At 43.8% G+C, this 23,800-nt stretch overlaps 1 protein-coding gene across 1 annotated transcript; it reads left to right on the top strand.

Annotated features, from left to right (window-relative positions):
- The first annotated feature begins 10,567 nt into the window (after nt 1-10,567).
- HTR1F (5-hydroxytryptamine receptor 1F) lies at nt 10,568-22,793 on the top strand. The gene is made up of 2 exons (XM_032788618.2): nt 10,568-10,685; nt 19,730-22,793. Exon 2 carries the CDS (start codon nt 19,768-19,770, stop codon nt 20,860-20,862), a length of 1,095 nt encoding a protein of 364 aa, XP_032644509.1. The 5' UTR covers nt 10,568-10,685; nt 19,730-19,767; the 3' UTR covers nt 20,863-22,793.
- The last annotated feature ends 1,007 nt before the right edge of the window (nt 22,794-23,800 follow it).

The raw sequence follows: 23,800 nt of genomic DNA, 5'->3' as shown, positions 1-23,800 counted from the left end.
TCAATGAGATCCTGTAAAACAGTGCACAAAGGGCTTGGAGGGTGAATATTGCAGACAGTTTGGAAAAGTAGACTGGAGAAAGGCCCCAGAGTCCCAGCAGAAGGAGAAGAGGGAGATGCACCAGGACATAATTGGGAATCACAGATGCTGCAGATTCTTGTGGCCCTACATGTTCAACAATCACAGACTCGCCTTCTTTTGCAGTCTGTGGAGAACTCTATCATAGCACCTCCCTTCATACCTCCTGCCACTCTTCCACATTGCATCAGGTGCAGGGAGAAGGGAAAACAGCATTCACCACCTCTGACCTGTAAGTGACTGCTCTGTGCCTGGGGTAGGGTGACCAGACAGCAAGTGTGAAAAATCAGAACAGGGGGTAGCGGGTAATAGGAGCCTGTATAAGAAAAAGCCCCAAATATTGGGACTGTCCCTATAAAATTGGGACATCTGATCACCCTACTGTGGGGGGAGTAAGGGATGAGGATGGGGACAGACAGCCCAGATGTGCCTACCTTTAAGATGCAATACAGACACAGTACTTTTTTTATTTTTTTTTTATCTCTGCTGCTGCCTGATTGGTTACTTCCAGTTCCCCATGGTTTCTGGTTGGCTGGTCAGTCCATAACTCTGGTGTTTGTATCTCTGAGGTTCCTCTATAGTTGACTCTTGCCTTGGTGCTGTCAAGGTGGCTGATATAGGGCTTCATGAGCAAGGATTCTGGGTTCCCAGAATCACTTTGGGCATTTCAACATTGTCAATGGTAATCCACCTTCCTTGTAGCGTTCTGTGTTCTTTAGAGATGCAAGCTTCATGCCCCTTCCCTGACCAGCCAGTAATGAAGTGTCCCTGGTAATCCACCAATACTTGAATAAGCATACAAAAGTAGCCCTTTCTTCTGATGTACCCTTGTGGCAAGGTGGTTTGGTGCCAAAACAGGGAGGTATGGGTTGTCTGTTGCTCCACCACAGTTCAGGAGCCCCACAGCTGCAAATCCATCCCGTGTCCTGCACTTTGCCAAGAACCACCATCCTGCATAACAGAAAACTATTGATTGCCTGACAATGGCTCCCACAGTGGATTTTTCAACTCCAACATGATTTCCCACTAACCGGGAGCAATCCAGTACTGCAAGTTTCCACAGTATGATCGCCACTTGCATCTCCATTTTCAGTGCAGCTCTCATTCTCCTGTCCCTGAGCATCCATAAGTTCTGCAGCCACTGCTCATCATTCCAAGCCTGTGTTACGGTGTGATCCCACCAGTCACTCCAAGTTTCGGAGGCCCAGAAGCAGCACTCCAACATCTGCAGCTGCTCTGAGAATGCCACCAATAACTTTGAATTGATTCTTGCTGTGTTCCAGAGCAATCTGTCCTGAAAGAAATCATCATGCTCTACACTAAGAACTAAGAGGTTCTTCTTATGGCTCTGCAAACTCCAGAGGATCACACGCCCTGTGCCTGCAATGTTTATAAACAATCATGCAGAGCTGTGCAGACTCCAGGCTTCTGTCAGAGATCGTGGACAGCAAGGAAGGCCATGCAGGTTAATGGGATATTTAACAAAGGCACCAAACGAATTGAGGACATTATGGGATGGAGACAATTGCATGCTGGGAAGTTGACCCTTTGTTCCCAATCACTCCTGCGTAACTCGCTTCTGTCCCACCATGCATTGCCAAAACTTCCCAAACCACACTGCACTGGCAGGTTGCACACTGGGATACCTACCCATGGTACATTGCCACAAGCACTCCTAGTGAGTACACACACTGCCACCACAAGGAGCCAAGTGTGCACAAGCAATATACTAATTGCAGGAACTTTATGCAGACTTAATTTGCATCAACCAAAGTCTGGAGTGTAGACATGGTCTTAGAGTGGGGCCCTGATCCTTGCAGAGGCCAGTGGGTGCTATTGTAATACCCAAAACAAGTCTTACAACAAATTGTCAGTTTTGTAAGTTTCTCATTTTTCTCAAGCATCTCCTCATCTTCTTCCTTTATTCTGTAATCAGCAGCTGTAAAACTTGTGAAATTTGTGTGTGCTGTCTTGCAACAAAGTGAAGCATTTCAAAGAAATATTGTGCAGTATAGAAAATCTTGATTCTTTTTAGCTTCTAATGTCAAGAAAAAACAAAGCTTGTGAAATAATCATTTCTTCACATTAGAATTTTCATATACAATAAGTTTTGAAAGTCTTCAGTAAATCTAAAGATAAAAGCATCAGACTACTCAGGAATTTTGTACTTAGGCAGCTTAAAAGGGTGTGGGAAAGCTGTCTACAGGCATCCTTGGCAGTCAGAATGTAAAGCAGAATTTAAGCGTTCTTGTCTTGAAGTATTTAAAGGCTTTGCTATTGCAGCATATTGGCAATCTTCTAAAAGATCACACTAGTAAGATTCCTGAAATAAAAAAGTATAAAAACTTTCAATACACTTCTAGAGGTCGTTTTATCCGATGGCTATAATATGATTTGAGATTTTAGCAACTCTACTGAAGCAGTTTTCTTGGTTTGTGTGTGTGCCATTTAAAGTTGTGCAAATGGTGTTAGACAATCAGCGACCTGTTTTGAATCCCCAAGACAATAATAAAGTTTTCTCATTATTAATTCTGAATCATCAGCTTAAATTTTAAATCTTTCACTGTCATCTCTGCCATGTTTCACAAGTATGTTAGAAAATTATGCAAAGGAAAAGGCTGTGTGTGACAGTCTGTTATTTTCCTATCAGAAATGAAAATGAGTTCACCAAGCACTAGAAGCTTAAAGAGCCCAATTTAATAATCAGAGCGTCTCCAACAGAAAGCCTGACATACCCAGAAGTGAGATTAATACAGAAAAGTTCCTGTAGAAAACAATTCCTACCTGTTTCTTTGGTCTACATTCAGATACCATTTTTAGTGCTATCCTGCTGGTATTAGTTCTCTTAAAAGCAAACTTTTGTACAAAAGATATTTCCATGAATTAGGACATGAGTTATCCATCGTAACTGTGGCCTTTCCCCCTGTTTCCAGAGAGAAATAAGCTACATCAGCAAAAGCACCTTTATGTCCGTGTAACTGTGTCTGCACTAGGACTTTTGGCAGTATAGAAATGTTGTAAATTCAATCAATCACACTTGTCAGGGTTCCTTCCCCACTCTGAACTTTAGGGTACTGAAGTGGGGACCTGCACGAAAGACCCCCTAAGCTTATTTACCAGCTTAGGTTAACAGTAAGCTGCCACCACCAACCGTGTTCCAAATCTAAGGAAGAGCCACTCGGAACTCTGCCTTCCCCCAAATATTTCCCAAGTCCCTAACCCCCCCTTTCCTGGGCAGATTTGAGACTAATTCCTCCCCCTCAAGTCCTTACACCCCTTTTCCTGGGTAGGCTTGAGAGTATACCCTCACCAATTAGTTCTGGTGAACACAGATCCAAAACCCTTGGATCTTAAAACAATGCAAAAATCAATCAGGTTCTTAAAAGAAGGATTTTATTAAAAGAAAAGGTGAAGTTCATCTCTGTAAATTCAGGATGGAAATAACTTTACAGGGTAATCAGATTCAAAGTGGCCAGAGGAACCCCCTCTAGCCTTAGTTACAAAGTTACAGCAAAAGAGGCATAAACCTCCCTCTAGCAAAGGAACATTTACAAGTCGAGAAAACAAAGATAAAACTAACATGCCTTGCCTGGCTGTTACTTGCAAGGTTTGAAATATGAGAAACTTGTGCAGGAAGATTTGGAGAACATGGATTGATGTCTGGTCCCCCTTAGTCCCAGGAGCGAACAATCCCAAAAGAAAGAGCACAGAACAAAAGCCTCCCTCTCCTCCAAGATTTGAAAGTATCTTGTCCTCTTATTGGTCCTTTGGGTCAGGTGTCAGCCAGGTTTACTGAGCTTCTTAACCCTTTACAGGTAAAAGGATTTTGATGCCTCTGGCCAGGAGAGATTTTAAAGAATTGTATACAGGAGAGTTGTTACCCTTCCCTTTATAGTTATGACAACACCCCTAACAGACACCATGATGCCGGCAAGTTGGTAGCATAAACTAGACCTTACTATACCAAAAAAGCACATGGGAGCAGCAAAGAATTGCTTTCCAGGAAGCAAACCCTCCTATGGGGTCTAGACAGTCTAGTCACTGTTTTTAGCACAGTCCCTCTCAGGCTCAGACCACTTGTCTAACTCCCTTCCCGGGGATATGGGATGCACCATCAAGGTGGGTTATACCTCCAGTGGGAGACCTCCTGAGCCTTCCCCCAACCCCACTCTCAGTTGCTTACACAAAATTCTCCAAAGCTGCACCTAGGCCATGGCCCCACAGGTTACTAGTTTAACTCCTTCAGGGGTAACATAGTAGGAAGACAAGGAACACAGGGGTAGCAGAAGAATTTCTTAACAGACACTCCCTCCTGGTTGGAAGATGCCAATTTGTTGAAATCTAAATGCTCTACAGGAATGTGGAGATTTTTGACTAAACTTTTGACAGAAACCTGCCTGGTTTTTGGCTAGCTCACCCAGCTGCTTCCCAGACAGCATAGGCTTTCAGGCACCCAGGTCGCTTGGGAAACATAGTTAATTTGGGAAACATTCCCAGGATCAGAACATGTCATCCTTTCTGAAACAAAATTTTGGAATTCCACTTCCACAAAAAACATCAGCATTTCGGCATTTCATCTCAGGTAGGGTGGGACTTTTCCAAAACCTCAACATTTTTCACAGCCAATTGTATAGGTGAGTCTCATTCAAAGGCTGTAGCTCCAGATTGCTCTCATTGATGGGCCCTCTGCGAGGCATCAAACAGCTTTCCCAAGCAGGGCAGCTGTCTAGAATGCAATACAACAAGCTGCACTTTGGCAAGTTCAGACTAATGTTTAACACAGTGTTCATATTTTGATATCACCATATCCCCATCTGCCTCACCCAGTGCGGACAAAACCTGTAAAATGGACACCATAGCGAGAGAGGAATCTTTACCAACATATAAAAAGTCCAAGTCAATGGAGAGATATTAGACAATTTTGATGAGGTTAGAGTAAATACAATGACACACTTGTATGATACAATTTATGTAATCTTTATAGACTATCATAATGCATAAGCATTAAAGGAGCAAAGCTGAGATTGTACTTGGAATTTTAACTTAGACGTTTTCTGTGGTTAACCATACGCTGCTTAATGGTCTCCCGTTTTGCACAGGAGAGTTGAATATTGGCATGCTCTTTTTTGCTTGAGACCCCAATGGAATACTTATGAGAGCAGCTTTATCTCAAAGGTATCTTGGTTAGCAAATAGTACAATAGTATCTTTCTGTAGGGCCAGTCAATATTTTGAAAGTGCAGCTTTCTAATTCTGTAGACTGAAATATATGGATCTTTGCCAGTTACACGGTTGCCTGTGCCATTTGTTGTGTAAATAGGGATAATTTGTTGCCACTTGAATGAGGCTCTAAGTTTCTCATGGAGGAACCCAAGAAGGTAGGGAACAGCTTTTATCCAGGGAGATCCCCAGTACCTTGGCATGAAGAAGGTAGGAATGACCCTTTTTCTGTTTTGATCCCAGGTGATCTGAAGACCTCCACCCCTCCTCCAGCTCTGAGAGACATAAGTGTTCCCATACATACAAAAGGAAATGTTCCTTGTCCAAGGTCTCTAATATGGGGCAGATTTTCTTGTACCAAATTTAAGTCATTGGGAGCTTCTTGATCTGGACAGGGACCATTTGCTACCAGGAAGGACTGTACTGAGACTTCAGAAGGGAAAATCGCAGCACCTTCCACTACTGGGGCTGCTTCTTTGGCACCTAAACCCTTGTTGATACTGCTGGATTTGGCACATTCTACTTAGCAGCCCGAGATGTGGAAATTACTTCATTGACTCCAGCTCATTACTCAGCTCCAGCAGACCATCCTATTGCTGCTGGAACTGGAGTAATCTCTTCTCTCTAGACTCAACTCAACAGCACTTAGAGATATCGGTAGTGGATGCAGTTCATGGTGCCCCTGTCCCCATTCACATGTAAGGGTTGAGCTAGATTGTCTCTAGTACCATCAACAAGTAGAGGCAGGTCATCACTGCCTTCTCTGGATCCAGGATCAGAATCCCCAGAGGTGGAAGCCCCCAGCCATAGACTATGCCCCAAAGGATCTCTTGAGAGGATGTAACCTAGACAGAATATTGGGAGTCTCCAGGATTTCTCACGACTCCCATGTGAGAGACTATGCCCCTATACTCATTGGTACTCTACCCCTGAGGCCTGGTACTGACTGGTTATAAGATCCTGTAGGAGCACTACTGGGTCACAGAAGATCCACTGGATTCCTATCCAAAATACACTTGGTGGCATAGGGAACCCAAACAAACTTAGAGTTCCAGGGTAGAAGAGGAGCTTTCTCAGCCTTGTCAGGAACCACAGCTCCATCCCCATGAAGAAGAAGAGCAACAGGAGTAGGAGAATTCTATGCCCCGGACAAGGCAGTGCTTCCAGCTTCCCATCAGGCCCTGGTGATCCTAAGCCTTCCGGGACTTAGTCAAGAGACTGGCAGAGTCACTTAAAATTCCCTTGGAATACGTCCAGGAGGCACCACACACGTTACTGGACATCTTACATCGTTTGAGCCCGAGCAGAGTGACATTTCCTGTTAATGAGGCCACCCTCGAACCTGCCAGGGCTCTCTAGCAAACACGTGTCACAATTCCACCAGTGTCCAAGTGGGATGAAAATAGACATTTCATACCTGTAAAAGGGTCAGAGTCCTTATTTTCTCAACCATCTCCCAAATAGGGGTGGTATGCAGCTAAGGATAATCCAGATCTAAACTGCGTGAGAGAGAAGTGAAGAGGCTTGATACTTCAATGGCAGGAAGGTGTATTCTTCAGCCTCTCTGCCGTTCAGAGTCTCAAACTGCCAAGTTCTGATGGCCAAATATGATTTTTACCATCATGACAAGCCGGTCACTTTCATCAATAAGTGCCTCAGGACATCAGAGACCTGTCCCAGGCCCAAAGTGATAAAGGAAAGCTGGTAGCAAGACTGGTGCTTAAGACTGTTCTAGATGCAGCAGATATGGTGGCAAGATCTGATGTCCTCAGGAATTCTCAGGATGCACTTCAAACAGCATCTTTGTTTGAGTGCAATTCAGTGCTAAAAAGACAGATGAGTCTCTCTGCTCCCTGGAGGACTTGGAGCCACATGGTAATCACTGAGTACTTACACAGTTGCAATCAAGTGAAAATCCAGCAAACTAAGTTTGGATGACCAGCTTGCCTCCTCTCCCGGCCTTTTATCAGTAGCTGCGGTATGAACTAGGACTTGAGCATCAGAGAACACACAGAAAGGGTGCCCACAATTAACCATTTTCCACTGCCACCCTCAAAACAGGGGTTGTGATGGAACTTTTTGAGAGCTGTGCACCAACTGTTCCTCCAGATCTGCACAACCCCTTTGTTGTTTCCCCTCCCTTAGGAGGTTCACTTTCCCACTACCTATCTGCCTGGACAGGAATTACAGAGGACAGATGGGTACTAGAGGTTGTCTCCTCAGGAATCACCCTTCAGTTTTCTTCCCCCCCGCCCAATTCCTAACTTTCTCTACCACATCCTGTTTCAGGCAGCCCTCCTGAAGGGGGTTGTCACTCCTCGACCTGGGGACGATGGAACTAGTACCTTCTTGCGGCAAGGGGAAAGAGGTTCTACTTGAGGTAGACTTCTGGGAACTGAGCAAATTCATCCACTGCTTAAAATTCAGAATAATAACTCTGTCATCCATTATCTCATCACTAGATTCAGATAGTTGATTTATAGTCCTTGATCTCAAAGGTGCCTACTTTCATGTAGACATTCATCTGGCACAGAGGAGATTCCTGACATCTGGCCCAGAGGAGATTACTGAGATTTGTGACTGTCAAAAAGCACTACCAATACGGAGTTCTGTCCTTTGGGCTCTTATTGGCACCAGGTGTTTACCAAGGCAGTGTTGGTGGTAGCAGCTCGCTTTCATCAGCAGAGGGTGATAGTTCCTTCAGGATAAGCCATCTTACCAGGAAGCAATCTCTGTGCTTTGCCATTTTTTTTGAGAGGCTTGGCTTCATAATGAATCTGGTGAAGTCCACCTTGGTATCTTCACAATTGGCAGAATTCATCAGGAACAAGGCTGGACGCTGTTACAGCCAAGGCTTACTTATCAGAGGACAGTTTCCCCTGCATACTGGGCTCATACAGCAAATCCGTTTGAGCCCCATAATGTCCATACAATCCTGCCTGCATTGTTGGGCCATGTGGCCATGAGTACTTACATAACCTTGTTTACAAGGCGTCAGTTGTCTACAGGCCTGGCTGTGAATTGTCTCTTTCAGGGTAAACAAAGTTTTGACCTGCTAATTATGATTCCCCTAAGGGATATTGGGCCCTCACAAGTCCGTGCTTCACATCAATGAGTGAGAGCTGAGAGCAGTCAGAGTAGCCTGCAAACAATTCCTCCCTCGCATCCACAGTCAGGCAAGGTGTTATGTGATGTGTCTAGTTGGCAGCCGGTATCAAGCAGAGTGCCCCAAGGGTTGGTCCTGGGGCCGGTTTTGTTCAAGCTCTTCATTAACGATCTGTAGGATGGCGTGGACTGCACCCTCAGCAAGTTTGCAGATGACACTAAACTGGGAGGAGTGGTAGATACGCTGGAAGGTAGGGATAGGATACAGAGGGACCTAGACTTTTTAGAGCCAAAAAAAATCTGATGAGGTTCAACAAGGACAAGTGCGGAGTCTTGCACTTAGGACGGAAGAATCCCATGCACTGCTACAGACTAGAGGCCTAGTGGCTAGGCAGCAGTTCTGCAGAAAAGGACCTAGGGGTTACAGTGGATGAGAAGCTGGATATGAGTCAACAGTGTGCCCTTGTTGCCAAGAAGGCTAACGGCATTTTGGGCTGTATAGGTAGGGGCATTGCCAGCAGATCCCTTCTATTCGACATTGGTGAGGCCTCATCTGGAGTACTGTGTCCAGTTTTGGGCTCCACACTACAAGACAGATGTGGAAAAATTGGAAAGAGCCCATCAGAGGACAACAAAAATGATTAGGGGGCTGGAGCACATGACTTAAGAGGACAGGCTGAGGGAACTGGGATTGTTTAGTCTTCAGAAGAGAAGTATGAGGGGGGATTTGATAGCTGCTTTCAACTACCTGAAAGGGGGTTCCAAAGAGGTGAATCTAGACTGTTCTCAGTGGTAGCAGATGACAGAACACAGAGTAATGGTCTCAAGTTGCAGCAGGGGAGGTTTAGGTTGGATATTAGAAAAAACTTTTTCACAAGGAGGGTGGTGAAGCACTGGAATGGGTTACCTAGGGAGGTGGTGGAATCTTCCCCTTAGAGGTTTTTAAGGTCAGGCTTGACAAAGCCCTGCCTGGGATGATTTAGTTGGGGATTGGTCCTGCTTTGAGCAGGGGGTTGGACTAGATTACCTCCGAGGTCCCGTCCAACCCTGATATTCTATGATTTAAACTGCCCAAGTTTTTATAGATCAGACCAAAAAACAAAAAAAACCTTTTCTTCTGGCATAGCCTGAAGTATATGTTTTAAGGAGCCAAGACTCAAACGTGTTCAGTTGATTGTTGGCAGCATGACGTCAAATGTGACTAGCTATGAATTGTTAACGTGAATTTGCTAGAGGCTTAGGCAGTGGGTGCTCATGTCTTATAAAAGTCACAAAGTAGATGTTTCACTAAAATATTTGCCTAAAAAGGACTGTCTTTCCTTAACACCACCATTCTCACCCTTCGCAGGTTGGTGACCCCTTATTCAAAGGCAAGTGTTCGCAACCCCCTTACTTTGTTTTTTTATTCTTGTGCAGTAGCACCAATGCTAAGCCTGTTGAAGTTGTGTGTATGTGTTCAAGAGGTTGACAGAAAATACGTGAACATGAAGGATAACTTTGGGAGTGGGGAGAAAAAAAATTTGCTTTAGATGGTAGTAAATTTTCAGTGCCTTTCATGACCCCCTCAGGTTCACAACCCCTGTTTGAAAGACTGCTTTACAGTATAAAACAAGATGTTTTATGGTATGTCCACTCTTCAACCATCCCTGTTCCAGTTCAGTTGAGAATTATGAGGGGCAGCCTCCTACACAGTATAAAGTAAATCAGATGGTTTACATAGATCCAGGTTTCACAAACAGTGATCCATGGAATACTTGTTGAATTTTCATGGAGTGCTGGTTGGTTAACAGGACCTGTCTCTCCTTTTTTTTCTCTGCTGGATCAGAAGAGATGGCAGAGGGAGATGAAATGAAGAGCAAACACAGCATGACTAATTTCCCGCTCCCCCCCACACACACACAAAGAAACAGGCATGCATAAATACTTTCCCAGTATTATTATTCCATGTAAGCAATTGCTATAGTTGCTACAGAGGTGGGAGGGGAGATGGGTCGGACTATCACAAATGTGAGGGGTGGTATCCCTGAGGCTCTATCTCCCATAAGAGCCCGTCCAGGCTAAAACATCAAACAGTTTGAGAACACTTTGAGAATGCTTATTGTACACAGTTGTCACATTTTTGCTTGAAACCTGGAGCAGTCACTAATCCCTGAAAATTACCCCAGCAGGCACTCCGCCACTCCAGAGAGGTACATGTCTGAGGAGACGAAGAAAAGACTGTCATGAAAAGACAGCCAGAGTTACATCTTTCCATAATATCCACAGCTTCAGTAAAACATGAAGGTGAGTTCACTAGCCATCTGTGACTGCCTCGGTTCTTTTTGTATTGGCTGAAAGTGCACATTTAAAGAGCTGTCTGAAAAGGAACGTTTTTTGACTGTGTCTGCCCCAACACACATTGATGAGAAATTTGTTAGCTAGATTTATAGACCTATTATGTAGATACAAAAATTACCTGAAGGAGGTTTGTTATACATCTAGTATATTTCATTCTCAGTTATTACCCCTGACATCAGAGAGTGGCAGAGTTCAAGTCAATAGCCCACGGATTTGTACATTTGCATGGGAGGCATTCTCAGGGGACTCAAGCCTTTGCTTTCCCCTCTTGGTATGTTGGCTTTCAGAGACCGTGCAAAGTGCTGTCTTTACTCAGGCTTCTCCCAAGGGGGTGGTTTGATGACGGAGTTCTGTATTATCTTTAGTTGACACTAGTTCTGCTGATACGTGTGTGGTTTTATAGTTATTTTTGGTGTATGGGTCTAGAATGCCACAATAGACCCATTTCTACAAGCTGAAAGGATAAATAATTCCAGTTAAGTGAGGCTCAGCTGTGAGAGCTAAATTGGTTTTGCAGTATTATTCTTCTAGCTGGCCAGTAAATTTCAGGTCCAAAATCTATTACCTAGAAATGCAGGCAGCAGCCGATGTGTCCTTGAACATTCCTCTAAATATCAGCAGGAGAAAAGCTAATAGCAGAGGAGTTTCCCCCATCTGGTTAAAGCCAGATTCAGCTTCAGTACCTGCCTTGAGGATATTTGTTTAAAGCTACTTGTGGCATATTTCACTTTGGGGTGCTTCAAAGGTTATCATCTTTGTTTTTTAAATCAGATTACATAAAACCTGTAGAAGGTGTTTCTCTAGAAATACAGGCAGCAGGAGAGGTGTCCTTGAACATTCATCAGACTACAACACTGTTTGGTTTTTTTTAAAAAAAAGGGCAAATGTTACTTGAAAGCTTGCTTTTGAGCAGGGTAGTTCACACTGAAGAGAAGACTGGCTCTGGTCAGGATGTTGTGGATGGCAGCTTCCTGACTCCCAGTGTATGGGTGCCTCGTGTTTTCTCTGTCCCTCCCATCTCAAGTTCCTTGTCCAGGGGTAGAATTGTATGGTGCCCGAGGACCACGGGAATGGCAGTCTCCCAATCCATCACTATTTGGCTAAGCATTATCCTTCTCTCCCACCTTACTTTGGGAGCTGGGTCTTAGGCAGGTGTGGGAACACAGCGATGAGTGGGTTTGTGCCTCCTCAACAGAAATATTGTGGGAGCTGCTCTATGTTTCTGCCCGCCCCCCACCGCCTATCACACACCGCCTCCTGATGCCTAAACCCCAGGAGCAGCTATCCCCAGACCTCCTGACCTCCCCTCCTCTCGACACTCTGACGCCACATTCAAAGGGAGATTTCACTGCTTCTGGGACTGATCACCCCAGGATGGAAGTGTTCTTGCTCCAGAGTTGCCAGCACAGGTCTTCCCCCTTTGCTATTACAGTGCTACACACCAGAAACTACTGTCACCAGATTTAAAGTTAGGAAGGAGTTTACTCACTTGGCTTAGTCCAAAAGAGTTCTTTGCCTTCCAGTAAGTGCCCGTCATCCCTTCTGTTGTGAGTGGTCCTCACTGGGCAACTGCCATTTGGATGATTAGGATTTTTGTTTCATAGATGTCTGGGCATGGGGATGGTCAAAATGCATCAGGCCCATTTTCAAAAGTGAGTGAGGCTTTTAAGTGCCATGATAATTTTATCTTTTATTTACAAAAACTTATTTTAGGGCTGGTCTACACTAACGCTGTAAATTGATCTAAGTTATGTAAGTTACATAACTGAAGTTGACATAACTTAGGTCGACTTACAGCAGTGTCTACACTGCACTGTGTTGACAGCAGACATCTTCCCATCGACTTAGCTTGTCTTCACCAAACCCATTAAATTGACATCACTGTATCGATTGCAGGAGTGCCCATTTAGCCAGTAGTGTCGACATGGCCTTAGTTAGGGTACCAGTGGGTCATTCAGTATTAAACTGACCTGATATCCAGAAACCAGGCTTAGTTCATCTACATCCTGGACCAAAGAAGCTAGCCATAGGACCAGCAGGAGGGCAGGATAGACCTTAATAAAGGTATGGAGTCTTTCCTTCCTGGAGGGAGAGTAGTACGCAGGATTGACTCGTAGGGTGTTGGGGAGACATGGTTGTACCTTCGGATGGGTCCTGTAGGGTTAAGAAGAATGAAAACAAGCATAGGGACAAGGTGTCCAATTAGCAGTTTGAATTTATCATTCTCAGGCCAAATTAAGCTGGTCTAAGTAAAGATATGGACAAGAGCTTTGTACATTATATTACTATATTTTTAATATTTTATTTCAGAGTAAACTATGGAACAGAGGGAGTGATATCTAAACTGCAGAGATTTAGCCTCTTCACTTGTTAAATGACCTCATGTTAGAGAGAAATTCTCTCCTATAGCCTTTTGAGCCCTAAAAATGTCCAATTTTTTTTTAAAAAATAAATACCTGTATAAGCTTCTTAATACAGTATCGGTTGCAGCCAGAAAATAGGGAATCTTACTTTTAGGGGAAAAGACAGACTTAACCTTTGAAGTATATTTAACCAGGCAATTTAGTACCATGCAGTAAAATATTTTCTGATCCCTGCTGGTGATCACACCCCGATTTTGCCCATGAAAAATTCCTGCTTCATCCCTTAAACAAACAAACAACTCAAATCCCCCTCACACACAAACACACACAACTGCATTTAAACTGATAGGGTGGGGTGATATATTATGCAATATAATACTCTGAGCCTTGCCACCAGGAACTGCATATATCTTGTGATTTCAAAATATGTGAGGAGATCCATTTGTCTTAGAAATATATTGCAGATGCAGATAGTTTCTACTCATTTTAAATTTGTTCCACTTGCAAATATTTTATCCTACGATATGTTGACTCTAAACATGATATTTATAACGTATGTTGTCTACAAAGATCCTGTCTAGTTTTCTTTTTTTTAAGCTGCTGTTTCTATGCCAGAAGTACAGCTGGTGCTTTACAGGACATACAAAGACAGGGAGGTTGATCCTCTTCTGTGCTGACCTCAGTCTGTGCAGCTGTGGGAGACCAGCGGGTGTGAGGCCCCTTTCCACCTTCCCTGACCCAATGGTCATCTAGTTTCTGTAACTTCTACCAGCAGCTCCACCAGTTCAGGACAACTGAAGCACGTTGCCTTCCAGCCCTAGCTCGCCCTCTACACCGGATGGGGGAAGTTGGTGGTGCAAGTTTCTGGCCCTGTGTGTCTGTGCTCTACAACACTGAGGGATTCCTCTACATCGGGTGAATCTCTAGCTGGCTTTTTAGGGCAGCTCAAACTTCCTTCTAGGCTGTTAAAGTCAAAACAAAGAGTTTAGTGCTCTATAATATCAGTCGTCTAGATTGTAACAGAAAAGACAGCAGGGATGGTCACTGTTGGGAAACATGAAGATACAAAATCACATGGAATGGTCAGATTAATTCTATCTGTTGCTATACATCTAAAGTATAGGTACTCCCCCATAAGAGTAAAACATTTAGATTAAACTTCTTAATGCACCAGTGAATTTCATGTCTGATGTACATAAATAGACACATAGTTTGCAGAGTCAGATGCTCTGTGGGTTTCCTGTAGGTGCAGGCAACCTACTGAATGACGTGCCATGACTCAAAACAGTCATTTGCAGCATCAAAGGACATGGATAAAAGCACTCAACCAGAAGTTGTCTTAGCTAGGACTGCATATGTGGTTTGGCTCACCTTGAGGCACACCATGTCTATTGTACAAAAGAGCAAAGCTGAAACCTGTACTAGGAGCCCAATCCTACAACCCTGACTCACATGAGTAAAGTCTGCAAGCTCAAGCCCTTTATTTGCCAAGAAATGACTGAGTAAACTTCTCTTGCAGATGTGCCAAGTAACAGGGCTTACACATTTGTAAGCCATTAAAGGCTATGCACTGTATGTAGCAAGTAGTTTAGTATAAGGCTGCAGTAGAGGATAAATATTTCCTGGAGTATAATACATTAATGCTAGAGAACTGAAAGGCAATAAATAGTTAAGAAACAAAGAGATGTGGCTCTTCAAGGAACATGTTTGTTTGGTATTGCTGGACATGCAGTTTTCTGCAATACTTTAATATACCTGCACACAGGAAGCCAGGATGAAATCACAGGGAAAAACTTGCAGTCTACAAGGTTTCTCCCAGGATTGTTAGTGTTTATAGCAGGAAAGTAAAAATAATTCCACCACTCTGGATAAACCCTCACCTTGGAGTTTAACCTTAATCTGTGGCATTGGGGTGGAGCTCAACCATCTCAAAGGCAGACGTTCTTATAGCTCTTCCCTCTCTTTTTCGAAGGGAGGGAGAACCTGACTGGAAAAGTGCAACTGTTTGTGTTAAGTTTTGTGCATCAAATGTAAACAGAGATGAGTTTTATTATATATATATTTTTTTTTGCTGGTGGGGTTGCGGGAGGAGGGGGCTCCTGTACAAGATTGAGAAATCTTGTTCAGTTACCTTTTTTTTTTTTTTTGGTTCCCCAATAGACAGATTTGGTCTGTCACATCTTTTAATACACCCCATTATATACATCTTTTCTTGACTACATTGTATATGCATTTTCCATATGCATACTACACATTGCCAGTATGGTAAAATGCATGTACTCACATAGTAAAACACTGTGCCTACTGTCATATTACACTACAAGTCATTGCTGTGCATAATAATAGTGACCTTTCCTAGAACTGGATGCTTTCTCAGGGCCTCAGTAACTCCTCATTATAGTTTTGTTCCTGAAAAATGTGACTGTAAACGAAACGATGTTAAGCGAATCCAGTTTCCCCATAAGAATGAATGTAAATGGGGGGTTTAGGTTGCAGGGTATTTTTTTTTTTTTTGCCATACAGTGCAGTACTATAGTTGGGAGGTGTCCCCGAATTACCCCACACAGGCACAGCCCACTGGCACTGCAGACAATGAGGCAGGGAAGGAGGCTGAAGGTGCTGTAGACTAGGAGAAGCACGTTGCACAGCAGCAGCTTCAGCTTCCCCTACTCTGCAAGCACTGGGGTTGGGGCTCAACCCTCAGCCCACCCACTCCATCCCTTCCACCAAGCCCCCACCCTTAACCCGCCTCTTCTCCCCGCCATTTACTCCACATGCCTTGTCTTCGCTCCTCCCCAGCTTCCTGCCCACGGCAATCAGCTGGTTTGTGGCATTCAGGAGGTAGGGGGGAGGAGCAAGGACGTGGTGCCCAGGCTCCTCCTCCCTCCCCTGCCCCTGGAACACCGCAAGCCAGCTGACTGCTGCGGGCAGGAGGAAGGGAGGAGATGCACCGCATCCTTGCTCCTCCCCCCTCCCTTCTGCCCACAACAATCAGCTGGTTTGCGGCATTTGGGAGGCAGGGGAAGCCTGCACACCACATCCTGGCTCCTCCCCCCTCCCTCCTGAACACCACAAGCCAGCTGATTGCTGCGGGCAGGAGGCAGGGAGGAAGGAGTGAGAAGACACTGATCCGTGGGGTCTGCCAGTGGGCGGGAGGCACTGTGGGGGGGCGTAAGGGAGCTGATGGGGGGCTGCCAGCTGTGGACAAAGCAGGAAGCCAAACAATGTTATAGCAAAGCATTGGACAACTTTAAATGGAGCACATTCTGTAATTGAGCAGGGATGTAAAATTGAAACAACATTAAGCAAGAGGATGTTAAGAGGGGAGTTACTGTATTAGTATCCACAGTAACAGCGGATTCAAATGTGAATGTTCTTAGCAAATGGCAGCTTCTCCGTTCTCCTCCCCACAGGGTTGAGAGAGGCTCTGGTCTAAAGTGCCAGAAACTTAATATCAATTGCATTAGCAAATTCATGTTTTAATAGCAGTTTTGTAAAATACTCTGAATTGCATGAACATTTATTTTGGCAAGGAAAATACAAAGATAACTAACAGGAATTCTGGAGCTGATTCTGAGGAAGAACATACAGCATCTGCTACAGGGTACTGCATTAAGTCTTTCCAATATCTGCTACTGTCTTTTACCGTTGCCCTTTAAAAATGGAACACAATTCCCTGTATGTGAAAAATCTCTCCATGCAGTTAGTGATACCAGTGACTAATGGGTACTGTAACCTTGGCACCTCTCTCAAAGCACGGGAGTTCAAGGCCACTTTTGTCAAGCTTGCAAGAAGCTCGAATTTTGAAAATCATTTTGTACAAGTACATAGATTGTGTTGCTTTACTGTCCCCATAATCACTTTTATCATGTGAATTCTCTTCAATACAGCATGAACCCAGATGGTTTGTTTTGACTCATCCACAGATGAAGAGCTCCTGTAAAACGCTCTGTATACTCTGTAAGGACCTGTCATAAGTAGAGCCTTGCATGCATCCCCTCACTGTGATAAATTTTCATTCAGAGACCTGGAGGTTGAATTTGACCACTCACATAAGTATGATCCCACTGCTGTAACAACAAAGCCTGAGCTTAGCCCTATGTACAGAAATATTAAAGCATCTAGAAGCATCAGCTGAGGTTAGCTTCACTGTAGTAGGTAGTGTACACTTTGCAGGACAGGGACTATGTAGATAGGAAAGGGTGGGAGAATGGAAATAGTGTCAGAGAGGGTCAGGAATTTTTCCCTCCTGGAAAATGCAGATTCATCAAAACTATGTTTCATGAAAACATCGCTGTTTCAATGAAATTTTCATCAGGAAGGTGTCTCAGTTCCAGGATGGAATTCCTGGTCCACATGAGAGGAGACACCCACCCCAGAATCACCAGTAGCCAAGGGCACTCACCTGGGCTGTGGAAGAGCCAGATCCAAAGTTCCTCACTGCCTGATTAGGAGTGGCTCTCCCAGCTCAATGCCCAAACCACCAGACTAGTGGCTATTCCGGGGCAGGTGTCTTGTGCATGATTCATGGGTTTTCCACCATTTTTTTTTTATAAGGCCTCTGTTCTGATCTGATGTGGAATAAAAACAAGTTTTGAAACCTCTTTTCCAAAATGGAATTCTTGTTTCCCAGCCATGCCTATCCGTCACCATTTTACAGATTGTGCTTTAGTTTCCCTGAGAGATTGTGACTCCCAAACTCACACAAGAAGCCTGTGGTGGAGCAAGAAGTTGATTGATTTGAATTTAGCATATTGATATCCTGACATCCTGGAAGTGATCAAAAGAGAGAAGCAACAGCAGCCTGGAACTGTCACAGGCCTTGCCACATTTTGAGTGTCTATTATACAGTGTGCTAGATGTCCAGTGCCCAGCTGGGCCTGTATAAATTCCAGTGACTTAACAGGTTCACCAGCCCAGTACGCTAAGAAATCCAACAAGCCTTGCCTGAAGAGCTTGGTATTTTCAAAAGATCCATCAGCAGGTGGCTGGATCTTTAACCTATAACTGGAAGTCACCAACTGGAAGGCAAATCTAGTCCATACTGCCAGGACACATTGTCTCAGATGCTGCTAGATTAGTTGGCACACCCTAGTTGTGCCACAGCAACATCTGGACTGGTACTAATAGCATTCTGATGGAAGTGCAGTTCAACCACACCATACAGCAGAGCTTATAAATCACCAAGTACAAACAGTGGGTAAATTGCCAGAGGGACGACAGAAAAAGGACAGCCCTTAGTTGAGAACATGCCTCCCTCAACAGAAGAGAAGACTCCCAAGAAGGTATATATGCACCATAAGTGTAGTAGGAGGGCTGTTGTAGTATTATAGAAACTAGCAAGTACTAAACTCTCCACATAAGCCTGTGAAAGATGGGACCAGTAGAAAAGCATATGCAGTGCTGTTTTGGTAAGGAGACATTATACTGTCACTATGCTCCCTTAAAGCTCCTGCAGTATGTTCTCAGTGCAAATCTAGCAGGAAGAATGCACAGCCTGTCATCTAAGGAAACCCAGGCACCATTTCTGTGAATCTACCTATGCCACTTTTCTTAATGATATATCTATCAAATACTCCAGTGGCTCCTACATAAACCGTGCCATACCTTTCAAAACCTATTCATCAAGTTCCATTACTTCCAAATTGCTTTTTGCTAGCTGGTAATTTAGTAGTAATATCAGGCAGGCTGAAATGCATAAGATAATTAACTATGTTGGCTAGTTAAGGCTTTCTAAGATAAGACCAGCTGCTGGACATCATCAAGCCAGGTTCTCTCACAAATCCTCTCTGCAAGGAATCTATTGAGAAAACAGTTCTTAAAAGCAATTCAATGAGTTTTGTTCAACTAAAATAACTACACTCCCTTTCAGTAGTAAGTCCCTAAAAGATTACTAGCCACATAATATTTCTCCTGCTAATTACTGTTGCTTGAGAAGGTTTTAACATAATACTGGTGTGATGGTGAAGGAAAAATGTTTCTGTTCATTTAAAATAAATTGTGAGGTTTATATTTTTTTAAGGGAGAGATGAATCACTATGTTTAAAGTATGAACTATGCATATATACGTATACATATCTATGCCAGTTGAGGTGCTTTTGAAAACTGTACCCAGCCTAAAGTAGGTTTTAAATGTATTTTCTTAGTATTTACGTGCAACATATTTTCCTCGCTAAATTTCCTCCTGCACAACTTTTAATAGTATGTAAACTAACCCTTGTTTACTTTTATGTGAGGATATGGTTTATGTCTGAGCTCAGAAAACCTAGGGGGCTTTCAATGGGACATTGGGCATACCTACAGCTGAGCTGGAAGGTGTGATTTCCAGCTTGCAGAGACATTCCCTCTCCCTCTCTCTCTGATCAAGCTAGCACACTAAAAATAGAAGCATATCTGCAGCAGTAGAAGAGGTAGCTGCCCAGTTAAGCACCTCTGGTCTTGGCTGGGATTGTACTCAGGGCAGTTAGCTGTTCCTGCCACCACAGCTACACTCAGTCAGACCTTCCAGCTCCAGTGTAGACCTACAGATTCCTTTTGTAAATGGGACTTAGGCACCTTCGAAAATGGTGCCTGTTGTCTTTCTTGAAGACTTATGGCACACTTTCTAAATTGTTTCCTTTTCCACAGGTGTCTTCCTTGGTTAAACATCACCTTTAAAAGGAAACATGGATCCCATAAACTCAACTGAACAAAATTACACATCAGAAGAACTATTTAAAACAGTGACATCAAAGATTCTTGTTTCATTTACTCTTTCTGTGCTGGCATTAATGACAACGGCCATCAATTCTCTAGTGATGACTGCAATAATTGTGACAAAGAAGCTCCATCACCCTGCCAACTATTTAATCTGTTCCCTTGCAGTGACTGATTTTCTAGTTGCAATCCTAGTGATGCCCTTCAGCATTGTGTATATTGTGAAGGAGACTTGGATCATGGGACAAATAATGTGTGACGTTTGGCTGAGCGTTGACATTATGTGCTGTACCTGCTCTATTTTGCATCTCTCTGCTATTGCTTTGGATCGGTACCGAGCAATCACAGATGCTGTGGAGTATGCCAGGAAAAGAACACCAAAACATGCAGGCATCATGATTGCAGTGGTATGGATCATATCCATTTTTATCTCCATGCCTCCTTTGTTCTGGCGACACCAGACAACCAGCAAGGATGATGAATGCATCATCAAACACGACCACATAGCTTTCACTATTTACTGCACATTTGGAGCCTTTTACATCCCACTAGCATTGATTCTGATCCTTTATTATAAAATCTATAAAGCAGCAAAGACATTTCACAGAAGGAGCGTAAGCCGCATTGTAAGAGAGGAAGTAAATGGACAAGTCCTCTTGGAACCGAGTGAGAGAAGCACCAAATTGGCTTTGACGCACTGCACAACAGATAAAACATCTGATCCCTCAGCAGACTTGGATAAAATCCATATCACATTGCGAAGCCCTAAGTCAGAGTCCAAGCAAGAGAAAACCTGGAAAAAACAAAGAATCTCTAGCACAAGAGAACGAAAGGCAGCAACTACCCTGGGCTTGATTTTGGGTGCATTTGTGATCTGCTGGCTGCCATTTTTTGTAAAAGAAGTTGTTGTTAACACCTGTGCAAGATGTCACATGTCAGAAGAAATGTCCAATTTCCTCACATGGCTGGGATACATCAATTCTCTTATTAACCCACTAATCTATACAATCTTTAATGAAGACTTCAAGAAAGCATTTCAGAAGCTTGTGCAATGCAAGCAATGACAGGGTATTTGTTCTTATAATACTGAACCTGAAAAGTGATTTTTTTTAAAATATATATAATTTATAAGACTTCTAAAAAGAGACATTTGTTGCATTTAGGAAAGATATACACATACCCTTGTATTAGTTGCACCTTGCTGTGCAAATTGTAAAGAGACAGATTCTCTGTGGTCAGTGTTGTGCTAGAAAAGGAGAGGTTCCATACACAGTTTGGCCCCAATCCTGTATAGAGACTTATGCAGCTGCTTAGCTTTAAGCACACAAGTAGTCTTAGTAACACTTATATGCTTAAAATTGAGCTCCTTCATAAGTTTTTGCAGGATCAGGGCCTAAAACGTCACTCGCCGATCATACTACAAGGCTAAATGCTGCCTTGCTTTGCTTAGGCAAAACTTACCACTATCAATGGATGTTTCAATCACTAAAACACAGCCAGGATTTGATCCATAAAGCATTTGTGAACAGGCAGCAGATATCTTTTCATTAAGGGCTCAAATCATACCATTTAGGCACAGGCCTGCAATGGGGAAGTGCGGAGCCACCCTATCCCACTCTAGGCAGGAGGCACGCTTAGGATGTGCAGCATACTACCAGAGTCTGCTGGGGTGCAGCTATCGCCCTGCCTCTTCTACTCCATTTGGGATGAAGTGTACCTCTGGGGCACACATTGAGGGACTGTGCAGCACAGCAGGCTCTCCAACAGTGGCAGAGCCTGGGGAAAGTAGTCCATTGAGAACAAGCGTTGTGTGTCCTCTGTGGTCTCTCACACCCACACAGAGGATGGTTGCAATCTTGACCTAGATGAGATGAATAAACAGCCAGAGCTCCTAGGAGGAGGTGAGTACAGTTCATTGTTTAAATGGTGACAAGTAGCAGCTGCTGAAGATTCTCTAAAGTGTCAGATTCCAGCTGGCCAAGGTTGGGGGGGGGGTGCAAGTGATGGGGAAGGTGTAAAATGCCTCCCTGCTTGTGCCTCCTTCCCCAGTGACCTCATATGACAGGCACAAGCACAGTTCTTATACTCCCCTGCTGACAAGGGCTGCTCCCTGCTACCACCTCTTAGGGCCCCAGCCATCTCAAAGTGGGTGGGGCTACAGCCCTAGACCAGGAATGCTGAAACAATTTGTATAGCGGAGGTGTTGAGAGCCACTGAACCCAATTGTCAGCCCTGCATATAATGGAATCCACTTCAAGCCCAGGGGTCAGGCAGCATCCCTAGAACCCCTAATTCCAGCACCTATGGGTATGCAGGGAAATGTTTGCTACCACCGCTGAAAGACTGTTGGTTGCACCCCCCCAATGCAGGTCTGTGGCTAAAAGCCACAACAGACCCCCTTGTTAGTCTGCTTTAAAAACTTCAGACCAGTGATTCATAACCTTTCAGGACTAAATATACCAGTTTGCCAGGCTAAGCCATTGGCTTTATCAGCCTGTGTTCACTGCCTACCACATTCAACTGTGTCTTCTAACGACCATTGGAACTTGGGCTACTCCTAATGTCAAAGTCAGAGTGCAAGCAGCAGCAGTGCAGTTCCTAGCTAACATAGGACATGGTAGTTTAGGGTACCTGCTACAAAAGCCTGAAGTACAATACTTGGTACCCATACCCTTGGTTGGAAGAACCTTTGCTTCTATAAAGCATTGGTCATCTTAAAATTAGAGAGACACATTGCACTCAAAATAATAGACAAAAAATCCTGTGTGTAACCAAAGGAAAGCAGTGTCGTTTTTCATGTATTCTGAACTCTAGAATTAACAGCTTTTTGTATTTTGTCAGCTAGTTACCAGCTGAGCCAGCAACAACATAAAAAAAAGGCATTTCTTGCAAAACAACTATTGGATTCAAGGTCTGTTGTGTTTAGCTTATGTTTCTGCCACTTTGAATTTATTGCCGGTGTTCTGCTTTCACACCAAGATTTGACTGAGAGGATACTCAGACGTGTCATAGTAGCAACTGCACATTTGCCTCACTCTTGATTCTAGCCATTTATCCACCAGCTTGTCTAGGAATCCAATTCAAAGCTTAGCTATACCATCTATAGTAGTTGAGTTAGATTTTAAAAACACTGGGAAATGACAGAATGGATTGTGGCTGCATATAAATACTGTTTATGCTCAAGGTAACCCAAAGCATTTCAGTACCGTAGCACTGAGTCTATGCTGACTCAGCAGCGACTCTGTCCTCAGCAATAGTCTGTAGTGTCCACGTACATTATGCTGCTAGAGAAAACAGTCGCTTGGAACATCACTTGTCCCCTGCTCTGCAAACAGTGCGATAGAATCCAACATTCCAAAGGACAAACCAACAAAGGCATCTCCCTGTAACATTTCAGTGGGAGGATTCCACTTCCAACAGGGCAGGGTTTCCCTAGTACCACCATCTCCAGCTTGGATAGCCTGGGGTGAGTCTTGAACCCAGGCACGTCTAACCCAGACATGAGAATGCTACCACCTGAGCAGTCTCTGGTGCATACAGTCCTTTTTCAGAGCCGTTGCTGAGGGCTAAAGTATATTCTTTTCACTTATAAGGAGTTTGGTGACACATTGTGGAGCAGATGAGACACAAAAATAGGTACTGGTGTTGAGGAGAAAGGTGCTGAAGCTATCAGATCTAAATACAATGGCTCAGGCTCAAGGAATGGAAAAAGACACAGATAAAGAGAGTTGTCATTTTTCCATCTTGCTAGTATTATACTCTGACTCCAATTAAGTTGCTAACCAAGATGCAGAGGTGGTTTCCTTGTATTGTTTTCCCAGCGCTGCATCTGCTTATCATTGAACACATCAGTAGCGTAAGATATAACACCAACAAATCTATGGTAATTAGTGGGCAATTTTCCTATTTAAAAAAAAACCACTTGCAGGTCATGGCGTACCATTTCTTTAGTGGCTACCTGCTCCCCATCGCTTGCAGTTCTCTTACAGGATCTCCCTCCTC

The sequence above is a fragment of the Chelonoidis abingdonii genome, chromosome 1 (assembly GCF_003597395.2).
Source record: "Chelonoidis abingdonii isolate Lonesome George chromosome 1, CheloAbing_2.0, whole genome shotgun sequence".
Taxonomy (NCBI): domain Eukaryota; kingdom Metazoa; phylum Chordata; order Testudines; family Testudinidae; genus Chelonoidis; species Chelonoidis abingdonii.
This window is presented reverse-complemented; position numbering and strand designations above follow the sequence as displayed.

What these genes read in the sequence shown, in the direction of transcription:
- HTR1F (XM_032788618.2), top strand. Translation starts at nt 19,768, where the DNA reads ATGGATCCCATAAACTCAACTGAACAAAATTACACATCAGAAGAACTA.